This window comes from Setaria italica, chromosome VII, assembly GCF_000263155.2.
Source record: "Setaria italica strain Yugu1 chromosome VII, Setaria_italica_v2.0, whole genome shotgun sequence".
Lineage (NCBI taxonomy): Eukaryota > Viridiplantae > Streptophyta > Magnoliopsida > Poales > Poaceae > Setaria > Setaria italica.
The window spans coordinates 26,708,551-26,728,044 of NC_028456.1; the positions used below are offsets into that span (position 1 = coordinate 26,708,551).

Here is a 19,494-nt window from a genome sequence, read left to right on the forward strand (position 1 = left end):
TGTGTGCCACCTCAACTTCTCAACAAACCAATCCATGGCCTGCTCATCAACCTCACATGCACGCTCACTGATTGATCACAGCATCGCTGCACCGTTCTCTCCTATAAATAGCGCCCTCGAACACCGTCTCGAACCATCACAAGCACTCAGCAACCGAGCAACCGATCAAGAGCTCCTCTTGAAGCTCACCCTCCTCTGTGCTTGTGGTCAGGGGTACTGTTATCACTGTGCAGAAATGGCAGGCAAGGCCTCGGTCGCGCTGTTCCTGGCCGTCAACATGGTCGTGTTCGCCATGGCCAGCGCCTGCGGCGGCCACTGCCCCCCTTCGACGCCGTCCACCCCGTCGACGCCGACCCCGACGCCGGCATCGTTCGGCAAGTGCCCCCGCGACGCGCTGAAGCTTGGCGTGTGCACCAACGTGCTCGGCCTCATCAAGGCCAAGGTTGGCGTGCCTCCCACCGAGCCATGCTGCCCGCTGCTGGAGGGTCTCGTCGACCTCCAGGCCGCCGTGTGCCTCTGTACCGCCATCAAGGGGAACATCCTCGGCATCAACCTCAACCTGCCAATTGACGTCAGCCTCATCCTCAACCACTGCGGCAAGACCGTGCCCACCGGGTTCAAGTGCCTCTAAGCGCTGACCGTCGCGTTCGTCTCCGGCATGGCATGAGCAAGCCGAGCATGCCGACGTGTTCTTTGATTTGCTTGTCATACGCGTGTAGCCGGTTTGACCAGCTTTTGCTTTTCGGTGTTTCCTGTTTAAGTTGCTCGTCCTCTGTGTGGACGTGTCCTCGAACAATTTGGATTACTATTCTCTTATTTGTATCCGGCAAGCTGCTTGTATGAATACAGTTTATATTTTTTTTTCTATTTTCTCTGAGCCACATTTTTCATCGACTGCAGCGAATTCTCGCTTGCACACTTTTGCGGTTTTGTTTTCGTGAACTACAAATTCTCTTAACTTTTGAACAGGGTCTGAAAACAGTGGATCCGAGTCTGAGAAACAGCCTGAAACCACCACATACACACTAGATTTTCTTAAGTTTTCATACAAACATTTCACTTAAATTCTTTCTAGAACTGTATTTGAAATTGACATGCATGGTAAGTTTGAACTCATTCATCAACATATGGATCCTCGAATTCCAGCCTAAATTTTGCAAAAACTCGGGTGGGATATCTCTGAAATTTGGAGCAAAACTCGTGTTTTCGCCAAACTTTGGTGCGACAAATCTCTTAATCTGACAAGCTTTTCAAAAAACGTTTTATTAAAACTTGTAGGATTATTGTTGGGAAACAATTTTTGTATATCATGGATGGGCGAGTTATGCACGAGTTGAGGAAGTTCTAGCGCCGGTCAAAGGAGGGGGAAACATTGGCGTCGGGCCAACTGAATCAGCGTGGCTCGGCTGACCATCGTCAGTTTCCGCGCGCCACGCGTCCGCCGTCGTCCACCCACCGCCCTGCTGAGCCAATGCGCGGAGGACCTCGCGCCGGCACGCGTCCCGCACCGCCTGCCCCTCGGCTTAAAGCCACCCCCACCCCGGCCGCGCTCTTCCTCTTCCTCTCGCTCTCGCTCGTGCTGTGCCAGGTCCACCCAAACCACCGAACGCCGCCGGCAAAATCCACCGCGCCCCGCACCACGGATTCCAAATCGCCCGCGCACATAACTTTAACGCATTCCCCTCCAACTCCCCGAGCAAATCCAAGCCCCAGCCGAGCACCACACCGCCGGGATTTCTTGGTTTTCCAAGCCGCCCGCGCCGCCACCACCGCCTCGCCGTCGACCACCTTCCCGGGTACTCCAGCCCCAAAGAACCGCCCGGATCGACCACTGGTGAGACCTCATGAGCGCGCTTTTTTCCCGTGTTCGCCGCCGCTTCACTCGCCGCTTTTTTCCAGTGTGTTTTACTATATCTGAGTTAATCACTTCCAGAAAAGAAATTAACCTTCCTGAACATTTATTTTTTGCTCTCACTATATTTTTCATTGCATATGTTGTGCATAATTTGTTGATGTTATGAAAATGTTTTATTTCACAAACTTAACTTGATGCACAGAAGGCACTTGTAAGTTGTAGCCATTGCTTGCTGGTTGCAGTTAATTGATTTAACCATGCTCTTGTTAGTAGTAAAATAGTTCTTTCTATGCAGAAATGTGACTGTTTAGATTACAGCCCATGTCTCTTTGTGTAGTTCAATTTATTTAGTACTTGGTAAACGACTACACTGTTGAGAAAAGGGGATGAAGGCAGAGGGAAGGAAGGAGGAGAAGAAGAAGAGAAGGGGACAAGAAGAGAGGAAGAGGAGGAGGCCGTGCCAGGCTGGGAAAGAGGAGTCGGATTCGCCTCGTCGCCGCTCGAGGAGGAAGAGTTGTCGCCACCGTCACCAAGGGAGCCATTTCGCGAGCCTTCACCACGCTGACATCCCTCTTCTCCTCCGCCTCACTGTGAGCGCCGCCGCCCTTTCCCTCTCTCCCTCTCCCCTCGGCGCCTCTGTTCGGCCATTGAGCCGCCACCTTTACCGCCAGTTCGGCCTTCGTGCCACCGTTCCATGCAAGTGTAGCTGCCGTGCCCTTGTCGCGGCCCTAGGATCCAAGGACACCGCGTGTATGGCCGGTCGTGTCGCGGGTGGGGGTTACCCTGTGACCACGCACGTGCAGCCCGCTAGCGCCGTAGCCTCTGCGCCAGCCCGCGTCGCCTGCATCTCGCCGTGCGCTTCGTCGCGACATCACCGCCGCCCTTCGCCGCGACGTCGCGCTGTCGCCGCTCACCGCGCCTTACCCAATCAGTGCGCGCCGCACGCTCGGAGACACGAGCGTGGTGCACGGGATTCGGTCATCACACCGGATCCCGGGCTAACCTGTGCAGCCATGTGGGCGCCATGTGGCAGCGCCATGTATGATAGGGTGGGGCTCACCCATGGCCCCCCCTATCGGTGGGTCCAGTTGACCGGTGATCGGTCAACGTTGACTTGGTCAACACTGGCCGTTGACTTGGTCAACGATGACTGTTGCTGATTAAGTCGACACATGGCACACTCCTGTGCTGCCACATGGCACAATCAGGAGCTTGACACATGTTACCTTAATTTAATGTTTTTTCAAATTAATTAAGTAATTAAATAAATCCTTTAATTTTTAAAAATTCATAACTAATTCATTTGAACTTTAAAAAATATGAAACCAGTTGCATTAAATTCGTAAAATCGAGCCCGTGCTGTTTGTAGCTTGTTTGATGTTATAAGATCTTCTAAATTTGGCTTTCTTGGAGTTTTTGCCTATATATAATGCTGATTAATTTATATTGTGCCCTATCTCGTTTTGTTTAGACCCGAGCTACGATCCGGAAGACTGACCCTAACATCTACGGGCAATGTGTCATGTTACTTCCAATCTTATAGATTCTATGCATGCTTAGTTGCTAGTGCTTTATTTATTTATGAATGCTTAGTTGCTAGTGCTTTATTTATGATGCTTGATGATTGATTGCATAGTCTAGTTTTAGCTATACTTTGATAATTGTTTATTCTGTTTTTCCTTGTTACCTACCTGTGGGCTAGCTACAGAGCCCTAGCTAGTCCATCTTACTATATCCATATACATGCTTTTGAGTTATGGATGGGCATATGTCATGATGGGCATATGTTATGGTTTTGATAATGGAATTTCTTGTGCACTCTCGCGTGTGTTTTGGGTGAGTGTGATTCCTTGACGTGTTTTGGCTGGAGCAAGCCGTCGTTGGTACTGAGGAGTGTCTGGCTGGGGGAGAGCATTCTGGACTCTTTCCACCTCTTTGTCTGTGGTGGGTACCTTGTTGGACACTGAGGAGCAGGTGGCGTACTTGTACGTTGCAGGTGCTTCGGCACATACTTTGTGGAGCGTACAGGTGCTTCGGCACATACTTTGTGGAGTTGAGTGCTCGCTCTTGGCCTCTAAGGACCAAGTCAGTTTACCACCAGTCGCAGTATCTATTTTCGTACATATCGTTCGTCTTGTTACGTTCGTCTTGTTACGGGCGGGGTTTGGTTCGAGAGATAGTGCTCAGCCTGTAGGCGGATTGGAGGATCAATGTAAGGAGTTCAAGGTGTTGACCTGCTTTGACCTGCTTTGACCTGGGTAGGTTTCACAGCTTCGAGGTCCTCAACTTGGGAGATGTGCCATGCCGTTGAGGACGGTTTTAGACTCTAGGGCTAGTGGGGTTTGGACGGATCGCTACTGTTCGGATGGATGTACAACCTTTGCAGAGTAAGTGTATAGCAAAGGTGTATATAGCTATAGTTCGTGTATAGTTCGTGTTTATTGGTTATGAACAGTGCTGTTGACTACCGCTACTTCTGATCGGATTTTGTTTAATCTTCTACCTTCTTTTTTTAGGTAGGCTGACGTTTGACGTTGAGATGTGGGGGAGGGAGCTCTCACATCGCCTACATCGCCTAGTGTGTCTGGGTTCTGGATACTTGAGCGAAGAAAGGATTTGGAGCGAAGGATCTGGTGGTTTGTGACGATTTCCTTGATGTGAGGTGTTGACCTTGGAGATGGTATTGTTTTATGCTTCCTTGAATGATGCTGCTGCATATACTTCTACAACCATATATACTTCTACAACCATATATAGGTTGATCCATGCATATATTATTATTTTTTCTTGGCTTGTTGCTTCTGGGAGTTGACATGGTCTGCCCGCTTCTTGGGGTAGATGGTGGCTTTTTAGGGTCGGAGCCCGACTACAACTTCACCAACGATGGATGGGAAGATTTGGGATGGTCCCTCGCTCAAGTCGCCTCTGGTGATGTTGTTCGCCACGCTACATATTTCCGCTGCGTAGATATTTTACCTTTCATGATTCAGTCTTGATGGACTTGTACCAACATGTGTCAAAGTGATGTACTCGACATTTATGATATTGTCACTGTTGCTATTCTATATTTCTATGTTGGTATGGATTTGTACTATCTGAAATAGGGATTCACAATAGTCTTCCTGGGACTATCATGGAGGTGCATAAGATTCTCAGAAATGGGAATTTGCAGAAATGGGAATTTGGGTCGTTTTAGAGTAGGTGGCCTATGATTCCTTAATTTCTCTTATGAATGAATACTAGTACGAGCATGAGGTAGAGGCAGAAGTCGAGTGATTTACTGGCACTTGTGTGATTTAGGACCATTTGATACTTGTGGTAAAAGTACTCCCTCCATTTCAAATTGTAAGTCATTTCAAGAATATTGGAGAGTCAAATCATCTCAAGTTTGATCCATTTGATACTTGTGGTAAAAGTACTCCCTCCATAATTGTAAGTCATTTTTTAGAGAAATCATCTCAAGTTTGATCAAAATTATAAAGAAAATTATAAAGATTTATGACATAAAAAAATAGGTATACTATGAAAATATAATTGATGAAGAATGTAATGATACTTAGATAACATCATAAATGTTATTATATTATTATATAAATTTGGTCAAACTTGAGATACTTTAACTCTTCAAGATTCCTGGAATGACTTATAATTTGGGATTATAATTTGGGATGGATGAGTAATTGTTATGGATCACATCATAAAAATGGAGATCGGACGAGATAATGATGATAGTGTGCAGATTTTAGCCCCTTGATCAAGTATTTAACATACTAATCAAATGTTGGCCTATTGGAATAAGTAAACCGATGTACCTGATTTTTGTAAGGACACATATTATGGATGCGTCATATCGTATCAACTCATTGGGTTCTTTTGGGTTTTTCCTAGTATCACCTCTATATTTACTCTCTCTCGTTACAAAATTTGTTAAACTTTCACTAAAATTTGCCCTCACGCAGAAGATATTCCTCTTATCGCAGATGGCCACTCCAGCGCACGTTCAGGTTGGTGCCGACGGTTGGGCCCGCTCCACTTGCCTCCACCGGGGTGGGTTTCCCTCGCTGTTGTGGGATACGCTTCAGGAGTTTGGCTACGTTGAGCCCCCGGAGTACGTCGGGCGGGAGTACATTGAGCTGGGGTTCCATTGTTGTGAGGTTGTCCTCGACATCCCCTCCACCCCCGCGCACCCAGGATGGGCACCTTGGAGGGTTGTGGCTCATGGCCATAAGCTGACAGACACATGGGAGATTGCTGCGTTTGAAGCTCTCACCAAGTTTTGTGAGAAGCACCCAGAGGAGATCGTGGGTACACCAGCAGCATTCTTTCCCATTAGGTATCAGTCTGATCCCCAATGGGCGGCACGCATTATGGACTTGGACGCCACTACACCAGTAGGCGCCCTCTTGGCCAGTACCGTCAGCTATAATATTGCTCTGTTCAACCTCTTCGAGCGTCGGGAAGCTCAGAATAGGCTGTTTTTTGACAGGGCACGGGATTACCGTATCCAAATCGATAGGAAGAATGAGCAGATTCAGGGTTAAGTGACAAGGCTCAGTACATTGAGCACCTCAAGGAGAAGTTAAAGGAGGCTAAGATAAAGATTGCTAAGTTAAAGGAGGCTAAGTTAAAGGAGCCTAAGGAGCAAATCCATGACTTGCAGTCGTAGGAGCAGGAGCAGCCACCTGAGGGGTGGATTGTAGAGTGGGGTGCCACCTTTTCCGTGAAGTGTGATACTCCGTGGGGTTTCCATCAGTGGGCTTGATGCGATGCCTGCTACTCCTCGTCGTTGTTTATCGCTTTATGTTGTTGAACTTTAGTCTGTATTCGAACATCGCTCTTTATGTTGTTAAACTTTAGTTTGTATTCGAACTCTGTTCCGCTGTGCGTATTTGAACTCTGCTTGTAAAAGACTGTGTTGAACTCGGGTTGCAAAAGACTATGTGACGCTGTACCTTTAATTTATGTAAATTTACCAACTTCGCGTGAGACGTCTGATGTATATTCGGGATTGGAGCATGTCTTGAGGTACAAAAGCAGCTAGCACCTATGCCATGTTGCTAATTAAACTACGACCAACCATCAAGCGAGAACAAACGCCAACACGCATCGCCAATGCAGCAATCTCGGCCAGTAGTGCTGTTCTACAGTGGAACCTTATTCCTGGAGCACCATCCCAAAACATTTGTGAATCAAATCCAGATCACCCGTCTCATCGCCCGCACATGCCTGCGTGTTCACGGGAATGCTAGCACACCATAAACTAATCGGCATTGCGTCCATCTTTCTCCTATAAATGCAACACTCCAGCACCACCGCAAACCATCACAGGCGCCTAGCAATCGAGTTATTAAGCAGGCCCAGCTTAATCACTCTGCTTCGTGCTTGTGGTCAAGCAACTGTTGCAGTGCAGCAATGGCAGGCAAGGCCTCGATCGCGCTCTTCCTGGCCGTCAACCTGGTCGTGCTAGCCGTGGCCAGTGCCGGCGGTGTCCCCTGCCCCCCGCCGCCGTCGACCCCGACGCCGACGCCGGCCTCGTTCGGCAGGTGCCCCCGCGACGCGTTGAAGCTGGGCGTGTGCGCCAACGTGCTGGGCCTGATCAAGGCCAAGGTCGGCGTGCCACCCACCGAGCCCTGCTGCCCGCTGCTGGAGGGTCTGGTCGACCTCGAGGCCGCCGTGTGCCTCTGCACCGCCATCAAGGGCAATATCCTCGGCATCAACCTCAACCTGCCAATTGACGTCAGCCTCATCCTCAACCACTGCGGCAAGACCGTGCCCACCGGATTCAAGTGCCTCTAAGCTAACCTGTCGATGCATTTACCTGGCATGCATGAGCCGATCATGCCAACATTCTTTTGCTTATCCTCCATTTGTTTTAGTGCAGTCTTATCGGTTGCTACGTGCGAATGTAACCGGTCTGACCAGCTTCCGCCTTTTGGTGTTTCCTGTGCTAGTTCTTACATGGACTAATCATTTGGGTTATTATGTTGTATTCGGCAATCCACTCGTTATATGAATAAAGTTAATTTCTTTAATCTTGTGAGTTTTTTATCTGGCTGCATTGCAGCTGCAGCAATCTCCTTTGCACACCTTTGTTATGGGAAACTCTATCGCCTGAAGTTCGCTACTTAGGAAAGTGTTTAACACTTTCAGTTTTGTTGAAAAAACTTGCTGCAATATCCAACCAATTTTTAATGAAATAATTAACATTTATTTGCAAATATAAGTGAATTCCTCTTTTCGTTCGAGGGCGTGTGTTGCACTCATCTTTTCCATCATAACAAAGTGCACAAATGATTCACAATTGGTTTATTTACTCTTATTTTCCAATGTAATAGTAATAAACACATAACTCCTAGCAATTGAATCAAATGGGCATAATACCCATGGAACACTTATCTCATCAACTTAGACAGTGTATGAGAGCAATATTGAAGTAAATGGGCGGCCGAACACCCAATTAAATGAGCAATTCGCTTAAATCAACTTTGACAACACGTTGAGGTAGTTCTATCTTGACATTACAACCTTGGAGATTCTGATGAGATTCAAAAATTGTGGCATTGGAGCGAAACCCCTTCACATAAGTGGAAGACATGGAGATCAATACACTACATTGAGCCATTACTGTTTCCAACACAGACAATGTCCAATAGACGAAATTAAAGGTCTTTGCATCATCCAGCGGCTTGACTGCTTGAGGTGGTCTTCTTCTTTCTGTACATTGATGTTATCATGTGACCACCTCAAATTCTCTATTTATTTGGGTTCAAATTAACATTTTCATTCTATACACAGAACATTTTTAATAGAAAATTTGTTGACCGCTTGAGAAAAAAACTATAAAAAGCACAAACTGTTGGCCACTCAAAAAAGGCTGTTGGGAAATATCACATATTTTGTAGTAAAAAAAACTTTGATACCTTCGTTTTGCACTGTTAGAACTCAAGCAGCTTGGACATCGACGTCCAACCTCGCATGATATACATCACCACTGCTCCAATAATTTAGCGTATAACGCTCCAATAACACTCCAATAACGCTCAAGCAACATCCTAGACCATCACAGGCGCTTAGCATTCGAGTCATTAAGCCACACCAGCTTAATCACTCTGCTTCGTGCTTGTGGCCAAGCAGCTGCTACTGCGTAGCAATGGCAGGCAAGGCCTCGATCGCGCTGTTCCTCGCCGTCAACATGGTCGTGTTCGCCATGGCCAGCGCCTGCGGCGGCCACTGCCCCTCTTCGACGCCGGCGTCGTTCGGCAAGTGCCCCCGCGACGCGCTGAAGCTGGGTGTGTGCGCCAACGTGCTGGGCCTCATCAAGGCCAAGGTCGGTGTGCCACCCACCGAGCCCTGCTGCCCGCTGCTGGAAGGTCTCGTCGACCTCGAGGCCGCCGTGTGCCTCTGCACCGCCATCAAGGGCAACATCCTCGGCATCAACCTCAACCTGCCAATTGACGTCAGCCTCAGCCTCATCCTCAACCACTGCGGCAAGACCGTGCCCACCGGATTCAAGTGCCTCTAAGCATTTGCAATGTGTCTGGCATGAGCCGAGCATATGCATATGCCAACATTCTTTTGCTTATTATTCGCGTGCGTGCCGGTTTGATCAGCTTTCGCTTTTCCGTTTTTCCTGATGTGCCAAGTCCCTGCGTGGACGTGTCCCTGAATTCCTTGGATTATTCATTTGTATTGTCTGGCAATTCGCTTGTATGAATAAATTTTCTTTGCTATTTTTCCTGTGCTGCTTTCGAGCTATAGATATTTCTCATTTGTGTTATAGAGCGTGTACGGAGTGAGCATACTGAGAAATACTACAGAAACACCAAACACCTGCATCTTATCACCGTCGATTCATTTAAAACCAACTGTGATAACACATCATTGTTAGATTTTAACACGAATGATAATAATAGATCAACTGAAAATTTCCGACAATGATAGCAAGTATTGATTGTACAATTTGTATTTGAGAATTCTTATAATTTCAAACAAATTTACAAATGGAGAGAAAATTTATCTGATTGTTCAGCTCTCAACGAAATTACAGTTTATAGTTGATAACTTTTTTTAAGTCATTTAGATGCTCAAAATATTGTTTATTCTTCAATAAAAAGGATCAAAGGTAAAAATATATACATTATCATTAGCAATAGGTGATAGTGAGGTTATAAGGAGGCCTTCATGCAAAGGGTGAGGCTATGGGGGTTTGAATGCCATAAAAAATTCATGCGCAAACAATATTACATAACTGGTGATTTGAAAGAATTACTGGCTTTCAAGTGCCAGTAGCAGGTTCACTGCTCGTACATCATCAGTGCAAAGACATGGTGGCATGTCGCCTGCATACACACTCATCATGTCTACTGTTATTACGTACTCAGTTTTATTATTGATGTACATTTCCAGTAAGAGTAATCTGAAGGTGTATTTGAGGCAAGCTGACCAATATTATTGTACGTTATATCATCTCACCTTCAGTAAGAGTAATCTGAGGGTGTATTTTGGAACCTTATCAGGTGTTGCTCTGCTCTGTGCAATTAGTCAGGTTGACATCAACATGGTGCTGATGCTGTGGTGAAATCAAACAAAATCATACATCATCTGAATTAGTAGCTGGATTATAGCGTAGTAAAACGTCAGTTATCTCTGCATCTTTTAGTCTGCACTACGCACACTATGCGGCAATGGCTGTCAAAGCAAGAAAAGAAACAGGTGCAGCATCGATTTCGCATCTTCACGGAAGAAATCGCGGTTACGCGCGGCCTCTCTGACTCATCTCTCGCACCTTCTCATGGCTGTTTCGGCAAATCAGCCGCCGGCCCGCCGGTCATCAGGGAACAACAACATCGAGCCTCCATGCTTGCTGCGGCTGCTCGGACCGCTCGCCTGAGTGCTGCAGGAGAAAGATCGGGGATTGGTCTTCGTGATTCCCACCGGAATGGTGGCGGCCGCGGCCGACGGCGGACGGGCGGGGCGGCGAGAGCAGGGCCCGGCCGAAACCAGGGGTGCATCTGTAAATAATTTGGATCGCGATTAATAATCGCGATCCAAAATAGGGGTCTATTTGTAAAATTTAGGGGTCTAAGTGAAAATATTCGGATCGCGATTATTAATTGCGATCCAATCCAGGGGGGTATTTATAAAAATTTGGGGCCACACGTAAATATTCCCCGCCGGCGACAAAGACAACCGCGGCGAGGCCACTGCCGACGTCCGCTAGCCCCGCTTGCCATGCTTGCTGCGCTCGCCCTCCGTAGAATCCACGCGCCTAGCCTTCGCCGCCGGATTCCCTCTCGCGCCGCCGCTCGGTGGCTGCGCGCGACGTCTAGGCAGCTTCTAGCCTTCTACCGCATCCTCGCCAGAGTGGCAGAGTACTCTGCTCGCTCGGCTCCGGCCGGCCACTGCCGCCTCCCTGCTAGGTTCGCGCATTACAGGTACCCGTCCCTCCGCTAACTTTACCCATGAGTGCCTCTCGCCGGTTTGTATGTGAGCTGGCTCGTGCCGGCACCAGGCGGCGCTCATGGTGCTCGACGCTTTGCCCGCAAGGAGCATCGAGTGTCTCACTTCCCTGCTGGCTTTCAAGGGCCTCATGTCATTCCCGGAAAGTAATTAGTTCCCTGTTATTGCTAATTCATCACTGCGAAGACATGGTGGCATGGATCTGACAGCCTGACACAGAGCTGGCAGGTGTTCACCTTCACCTCCATGGATTGCTTGCTCCGCATCTCGGTATAGCAGGCTTAGCAGCCTCTGTTTCACCTCAGTGCTCGCCAAGACCAACCTCGCGGGTTCAATTCCTCATGACATATGAAGATGGGTCCGTAATCAAATTCCTTGATGTAACGGCGAAGGAGTGTCTGGTAGCATCCCTGCCTCACGAGGCCTCAAACAAACGAACACTACTGCTTAGTTTAACAATCTTTCTGGTCCACCATCATACTAGAACTACAAAATCTGCACAGCCTACTCTATGTAAGTCTCAGGTTAGCGGCTCAAAATGACACGAGTTTTTTTACTCCTCCAAATTAAACATTGGCAACAGTATAGACTATCAATCAGGCCCTATACCAGATCGCATTGGCTCGTTGCCAGTGCTTGATTTCTGAACCTTGAAGTCAATCTTCTTGTTTAGCCTAGTACCTGCATCCCTCTTCAACATGACCTCGAATTAAGTTATTGGCATGTCCAAAACAATTTATAAGAGGCAAGCTGAGTAAGCTTTATTTCCTTTCCTTGGGTAGGGATTATCTTCTTTGGCCCAATCCCTGCTGCTTTAAGCAATCTTGCTCAGGAAGCTAATTGTCCTAGACTTTTCATTTTGCAACTTGACAGGAGTCATTCTGGCAAAACTGCATGGCATGATTCCTGATCCAACTGTGACCATAGAGAATCTCCAATGAAGGTTGCGATGTTAAGCCCTTGTTTAGTTCACCCCAAACTCCCAACTTTGGCACTATGCAAAAAGAAGATTCTCCATCACATCAAACTTGCGGTACATGCATGGAGTACTAAATGTAGACAAAATTAAAAACTAATTGCACAGTTTTGTTGTACTTTGCGAGACGAATCTTTTGAGCCTAATTAGTCAATGTTTGGACAATAATTCACAAATACAAACGAAACGCTACAGTGTGCTACAATGCTGTAACAGTAATTTGGCACCTCCAAACTTTGGCAACTAAACAAGGCCTAAGTAATCTAGAGAAAATATAATTATGCACCTTACAATGAATTTTTATGGCTCTATACTAACACACACTGGTAGCTCACCTAGGAAGAATACCAGTTAGTTTGTGATAAACAGTAAACATCAACTGTATCAATGGGCTTTGGCTAGCTTCATGGCTCTCTCTATTGTCTGCTTGTTTGGTAGCCTGCCAAATTCATTAAGACTGCTCCAGATGATAACGTAAATCAACCAAACCTTGACCACCATCACCGGGGTCACACCCTTTGGATTTCATATATATATATATATAGACACACACACACACCACCGATTTTGTTCACCATGAAATACAGGGCTGATTTATGTGCTTCTGCAGCTGATGGATTCGTGTGCTTGAATACTAACCACACTAGGAATTCAGTAAATGAAACCCTGCTTGCAGATTGCAAGCTTCTTCTGTTGTGGCGAAAATACATCAGGAATCAAATTCAGTTGTCGACATATATATCAAGCTACAATTACAGCAACTGGTTCTCAGTTTCTAGCTCCTGACCCCCTTCAATCGGTGCTTACTGGACATATGCACAAAGTGATGCTTGGTATAGCACTAATTCCAATATTCAGGTGAGAATCTGCAGGATTTGGAAGCTTGTCCCACGCTGGTAATTTGATGATTAGTTGATTTAGTTGCTCAGAAAGTGTGATCGCTACCATGGATTCATCATTTTATAAAGCTCTGAAGCAACAGAATGTGAGTTCCCATACAAATTTATGTGGAAACATAAAATTCTTGTAAAGGTTACTCTGGAGTCTGGACTGCGATTTAGTTGTTTGAACTAGCTAGAACATTCAGGTACCTCGCGGCAGAGAAACAGGGACAAGGTAACATTGTCATTCCAGTTCTGTTTGGACTGTGGACTCCTACATACTCCTTGCACATGCTGACAGTTTTCCAGTTAACCAAATGATATTTATGGTTACCCTCACTCTCATTCCAAAGGAACTTCGGTAGATGTGAATTCAGCAAAGTAACAGCCCATTTGGCAAAACCTCTAAATAAATTGGACTATTTTTAGTCTACATTTTTTTTTGGCAAATAGATGATCAAAAAAGAAAATACTATCTCGCCTAATGAGTATTTTGTGTCAACCAAAAACTCAAGGGGGGCTAGGAATTCATGATTTAGATATCACGAACACTGCGTTGCTTAGCAAGTGACTCTTTAGGCTGCTCACAACTGATGAAGGTTGGCAACAGATTTTGCACAATAAGTATCTCAATTCAAAACTTCTATCACAGGTCCAGTGGAGAAATGGGGATTCTCATTTTTGGGCTAGTCTGATGAAGGTAAAAAAAGAGTTCCTTTGTTTTGGAACCTTCACACTTAAAATGGGACACAAATCAGATTTTGGAAAGACAAAAGTAGCTGGTGTCAGTGTTTTATACCTGGCAAATTATCGAAGGGTATCCTAAGGTAGTAGATTGGTTGGTGGGAAATCATCGAACCTGGAACTCGAAGGTAAAATCGAGGACACAAGACACGGATTTATACATGTTCGAGCTGCCAGATTAGCGTAATACCTTACGTCATGTTTGGGGTGTTGTATATTGCACCCTGTGCTTGAGTGTTGTGTAGCCTGATTGTTGGCTATTGATGATGGTTTTGAGCTGTCGATCTAGGTACCCCTGCCCTCCTTTATATACTCTGGGGGCAGGATTACTAATCAGTTACAAGGAGGAGCCTTAGTAGGATTACATGGTATAAGTCCTAGTAGGATTCCGTCTTCTTCCTTCCTTGCGGTTACTGGGGATCTATCCCGACATGCCCCCGAGCGCTTCATAGTCAAATGCAGCAGCCTTGAGTACTTTTCAGATGCTCTTCGAGTACTTTGTCTAGCTGAATCTTCAAAGTTCCTCAAAGCTGCCATGAGGCTATGGTGTGCTCAAGCTCTTGATTGTCTTGATTTTGTAATCTTTATCTTTGGAATGTGATGTGGAGGGTGGCGGAAGTCGCACTCTATATGGAGTAGCCCCTGAGCCTTAGATTGAATCGAAGAATCAGGCTGAGGGTCAATAAAATCTTAAATCTTCTTCTTTCATCTTGAAAAAAATCAGCTTGTTGGGTGTAGCTTATCAGCCCCCGAGCCTTGGAATGATTAATTAATCAATCCGAGGGTCTTTAGTCTTCATACAAGTCATCATCCGAGTAATTTTGCCGCATCCAGCCCCCGAGCTTATACGCCAGGTGAGCCATAGGAGCCACGTCGAGTAGTTATTGGCGCTTAGCCCCCGAGTTTGAGAGCTAGCGGAGCTACTGGAGGTATACCAAGTAGTAATTGGCGCTTTAGCCCCTAAGCTTGGAAGCTAGCTGAGCTACTGGAGATATTTCGAGTAGTAATTGGCGCTTAACCTCCGAGCCTGGGAGCTAGCGGAGCCATTATAGATACACTAAGCGTCCTGGAGAGTCGTCACCGCAACTTGACCTGAAAAAAGACATGCATACATTATGTAGCATATTTGTAGAATTTGGAACTACTGAAATTTATTCAGTAATGAATATAATGTAGATGTTGTGTGTGATACTCTTATTTCGGCCATATTTCTCCCGAGTAGTTAGCCTATTACGTTTAGGCTCTCAGTCCCTGTTTAGCCATTGCCATTACGTGTGTGAGATCTTTGTCTCTTGTACGCGTATTGGCGCTGCTGCTACGGAGATCTTTGTCTCGTGCCCTACCGTTTAGGCATGACAGAAGATTCAAAGCTATCACGGATTAAGGCGTGTTCTATTTAAGGATATCGGCAACCACTAAGAGAAGACATTTAAAATAAGTAGTCGGCATTATGACAAAAAGAGAGCGCGATTACTGATGTCCAGGTTGTCGATTGTTGATGAAGCCGACTAGTCGGAGTCGATTCCGACTAGTTATTGATTGTATGGAACCCGCCCTCGACTAGTTTTCTAGTCGAGACGAGTAGTTGAAGTAGACCATCCTCAACTACTTTTCTAGTTGAGATGAGTAGTCGAAGTAGTCGTCGGCGACTTGATTATTTGCCTCAATCTTCGTGTGACTTGATCGACGAGCCGTATGCAGCAGCCTGCGGCGGAAACCGACTCAGTCTTCGATTGGAACACGGAGCGCGTCAATTCTGTCTCGACGTAGATTTGTCTGCTCGGAACTCCAACTCGGTGACTTGCTTCTTGTTGAGTAGATTGATCTTGATGATGAGGTCCTTCAAGCTCGGTTAATGATCTCGACGATCACCTCTACCTGACGCGTCAACTGTTGGTGCTTAGATCCAGCAATCTACCGAGGGGGTACCCGAGGTAGTGTTTTGTGGTGGGGCTCGTCGAAGACCAGGAACTTGAAAGTGAACTCGAACACACGATTTAGACAAGTTCGGGTTGCTTATGCTGCGTAATACCCTACGTCATGTGTGTTGGTTGGATTATATTGATTGATCAGATGTTTGGAGAGGGGCCTTGCCTCGCCTTATATTGCCCATTGGCGGGGGCAGGGTTACAGGTTGGTTGCTGTACAAGAGTACTAGTTGGTTTTGACTAGCGAGTCCTACTCTAAATTGCTACGAGTAGTTTCCTAATCCTTGACTAGTTCTTATCCGCCACGTAGACTACGACGTCCTGCACCTAGTCTTTGTGTCTGATACGTCTTCGTGTACAGTCCGGTATTGTAGGACTATCCAAGCTTCCCGGTAGGCTCATAGATGTATGGTCGACAGCTGGATAATGTAACTCTGGATCAGTACTATCCTTGTACTATCCTTATCTATATAACATAGCTTGACACAAACAACGTACTATAGCACAAGTTTAAGCTCGTAACCCACCAATATTTGGTGGCATAGACCACGTATTGCTGATATAGTGCTCGTAACCCACCAATATTTTCGTGGCATAGAGATCTCTTAGGCAATAAATTAGCAGTACGAAACAATCTATGTCCACGTGTTGCTAATACAATGTTCTAAACCTTACAGCCTACTGGACAGTTCTCTAGCCATGATGCATGTGCATGTCCAAACAAATATTTATGGATACCCGAAAGGTTAATTTTTTGTAGTATTTATGAGGGGGGAGGGGGCGTTGACGAAAAAAATAACTTAGCTAAGCGTAATTGGCAAGGCAACAACTTAACAACATACAATGTTGTTCCAGCATCAAGCCTACATGATCATTTCACAAAACCAACTCAAAAGATAGGTGTCATGTTCCTTTTAGTGCAAAACTTAAGGACACCTACCTTGCAAAACTTAGCTTTGTTACCCAGAATGAACCGCTAAGCTCGAGGAGCTCTGAACTTACATGACCAAATATATTAAACAGAAAAGTCATGCATGATTTTCTTTAATAAGTATCGAGCAATATAGTTCGGGTGTCTTTCGTCTCATACCTCTATTGTCCTCCGTGATCAACAAGGGTGGATCCGGGTGGTGCAAGGGGGCTCAAGCCCCCCTACCTCTCCCAAAGGAGAAAGAAGGGAGAAGAAAGTGAAGGAAGAAGAAAACCCCTATATTCTAATGCTAGGTCCGCCACTGCTGATCAACACAACATTCTTAAAACCATTTCCTTGGCATTTGCGCATGTTACAAGGTACAAAACAGCCAGCCCATATGCCAAGTTACTAAACTAAACTATGATCCACCATGGAGCGAGAACAAACGTCAACAGGCATCAACCAATGCAGCAATGTTGATCGCTAGTACTGTCCGGCATTATATCTGAAACAAATCCAGATCACCCATCTCATCACAGTCACATGCATTCATGGTCACGGGAACCGTTAGCAAACCACCAACTAATCAGCATTGCACCACTCTTCCTCCTATAAATGCAGCGAGCGGGGGACACCATAAACCATCACAGGCACTTAGCGATCAAGTTAATTTTGTTTCTGCTTTGTGCGCCTGTGTTCCAGTAATTACTTTCCGTGTAGCAAAAATGGCAGGCAAGGCCTCGATCGCACTGTTCCTCGCCGTCAACCTGGCCGTGTTCGCCATGGCCAGCGCCTGCGGTGGCAGCTGCCCAACGCCGTCGACCCCGTCGACGCCTACCCCAACGCCGGCCTCGTTCGGCAAGTGCCCCCGCGACGCGCTGAAGCTTGGCGTGTGCGCCAACGTGCTGGGCCTCATCAAGGCCAAGATCGGCGTGCCGCCCACCGAGCCCTGCTGCCCGCTGCTGGAAGGTCTCGTCGACCTCCAGGCCGCCGTGTGCCTCTGCACCGCCATCAAGGGCAACATCCTCGGCATCAACCTCAACCTGCCAATCGACGTCAGCCTCATCCTCAACCACTGCGGCAAGACCGTGCCCACCGGGTTCAAGTGCCTCTAAGCATTCTACCGCGTGCTCGAGAATCGCGATGTATGCGGATCGGATGTCTTGACGTTTGAATTCAGGTTTATTTGGTTTGAGTACGAGCTAGCTGGTCTGCATGCATGACTGACTGGACGTGCTTCCATGCATGCAGTGGCAAATGCGTACGCCTCGTTTGATCACCTTTGCTTTAATTTGTTGCTTATTTCTTTTCCTGCACCAGTACATGCCTGGGTCTGGATTTATTGGTTTTGTATTCAGAACGCATGAATAAAGTTTGTCTGTTCAGTGCTTCACTATTTTCCTGATTGTACCGTTCTATTGACGGAGTACAAAAGACCTGTACTCTCTGAACTGCATTCTGAAGTCTGAAAAGGCCTAACTGAACGTGACACTGATCCGAGCAAGGTCCTTGGCGGCCTGACCTTTTTGCCGGTAGCACGCGGTTCTCTATTTTTCTGGGCCTGCGGCCTACAGAGAGCACATGGGCGAACGCGCGTGGTACGAACGATGGGCCTGTGGTATCGGAGTTGGGTTGAGGCCTGTGTTGGATTGTGGAGATGGTCTTCGTGACTTTGTGGCGCCGCGCGCGGTGCTGCTCTTGTAATTGAATTGGCAGGCTGCATTTGTATGCACCCAAAGACTGACGACTCCATCCAATTGGTGTGATCACCCTTCAAAGCCTAAAATATGGGGCTCCAACTCTAGATGAATGGATTATAGCCTTATAGGTGAATGTTAATGCAGCCATTTCTGCAGAATCAAATCGCATGGGTATTGGTTTGGTGATCACTGACAGAGACCACAGCGTTAATTTCCTAGCTACATGCAGGCGAGGGGTCGCTAGGATCACTGAACCAGAGATTGCAGAGGCAACTGCCATCAGGCATGCAGTTTCGCTTCGTCCCAGCTCTTCCATACAGCCTCATGATAATCGCCTCTCTCGTTGGTGTGGAAAATTCACTTTGCGGCCAAGGATCACTCCCAGGTTGCTGCGCCCATCCATGACATCAGTCAGGCTCAAGCTTCGATTGCCTTGCTATTAGTTTCATTCACGTTAACAGATACTGTAATGTGGTGGCATGTTCGAGTTAGATCCGCCGATCAACTGTCTGAATCGATCGTTTTGGTTTCATGAAGCTCCGGCCTCGGCCCTCGGGAGTCCGAAGTTCATCCAAACTCCTATCTGCAACTATCGGTTGACTGATCATCGAATAAATGCCTTGGTCGTAAGAGGCAGCTAAGCAAGGGATCGGAGAAGCTGATGTAGCACTGAACTCTGAAACTCCCAGGCGCAGCATAGGCACCAAGCAGAATCACGTATCGGTTGCCAGCAGATCGCAGGCGGGTTGCATGGCCGATCATTCCGTCCCTGCGACTCCGCACTCGCCCGCTGTTTTGACGAAGACGCGATAAGACCGGTTCAGATTTGTGTGGTCTAATAGGCGATTTCATACATTAACACGTAATCTTGAGACGACTTAACAAATAATATGTACAATAGGTTATTTTTTTAAATTGTCTCATAGTAATTTTATTTCCTTAATTTATGCATAGAAAAAAAATATTATGAGTTGCATGGCAACCACAACTCGTACAATGGTAGAGTAGTCGTCCGATAGTCCTAAAATCAAACCTATG

At 46.6% G+C, this 19,494-nt stretch overlaps 4 protein-coding genes and 1 long non-coding RNA gene across 6 annotated transcripts; all 5 read left to right on the forward strand.

Annotated features, from left to right (window-relative positions):
- The first annotated feature begins 148 nt into the window (after positions 1–148).
- Positions 149–7,887, forward strand: LOC101771413 (14 kDa proline-rich protein DC2.15). The gene is made up of 2 exons (XM_004976396.2): positions 149–615; positions 7,636–7,887. Exons 1-2 carry the CDS (start codon positions 236–238, stop codon positions 7,649–7,651), a joined length of 396 nt encoding a protein of 131 aa, XP_004976453.1. The 5' UTR covers positions 149–235; the 3' UTR covers positions 7,652–7,887.
- Positions 1,433–4,956, forward strand: LOC105914819. 2 transcript variants are annotated; one of them, XR_001164507.3, is made up of 4 exons: positions 1,433–1,834; positions 2,193–2,445; positions 4,372–4,535; positions 4,694–4,956. It is a non-coding gene; the product is annotated as an uncharacterized LOC105914819 (long non-coding RNA). The 2 variants fall into 2 exon arrangements; XR_001164508.3 differs by lacking the exon at positions 2,193–2,445 and having other exon boundaries at positions 1,452–1,834.
- On the forward strand, positions 7,194–7,887 carry LOC101772090 (14 kDa proline-rich protein DC2.15). The gene has a single exon (XM_004976397.2). The coding sequence runs from the start codon at positions 7,268–7,270 to the stop codon at positions 7,649–7,651; it is 384 nt and encodes a 127-aa protein (XP_004976454.1). The 5' UTR covers positions 7,194–7,267; the 3' UTR covers positions 7,652–7,887.
- A 1,118-nt stretch (positions 7,888–9,005) lies between these two features.
- LOC101772498 (14 kDa proline-rich protein DC2.15) lies at positions 9,006–9,514 on the forward strand. Its single transcript, XM_004976398.2, has one exon. The coding sequence runs from the start codon at positions 9,006–9,008 to the stop codon at positions 9,375–9,377; it is 372 nt and encodes a 123-aa protein (XP_004976455.1). The 3' UTR covers positions 9,378–9,514.
- A 7,899-nt stretch (positions 9,515–17,413) lies between these two features.
- On the forward strand, positions 17,414–18,152 carry LOC101772903 (14 kDa proline-rich protein DC2.15). Its single transcript, XM_004976399.2, has one exon. It carries the CDS (start codon positions 17,482–17,484, stop codon positions 17,869–17,871), a length of 390 nt encoding a protein of 129 aa, XP_004976456.1. The 5' UTR covers positions 17,414–17,481; the 3' UTR covers positions 17,872–18,152.
- Positions 18,153–19,494: the final 1,342 nt, after the last annotated feature.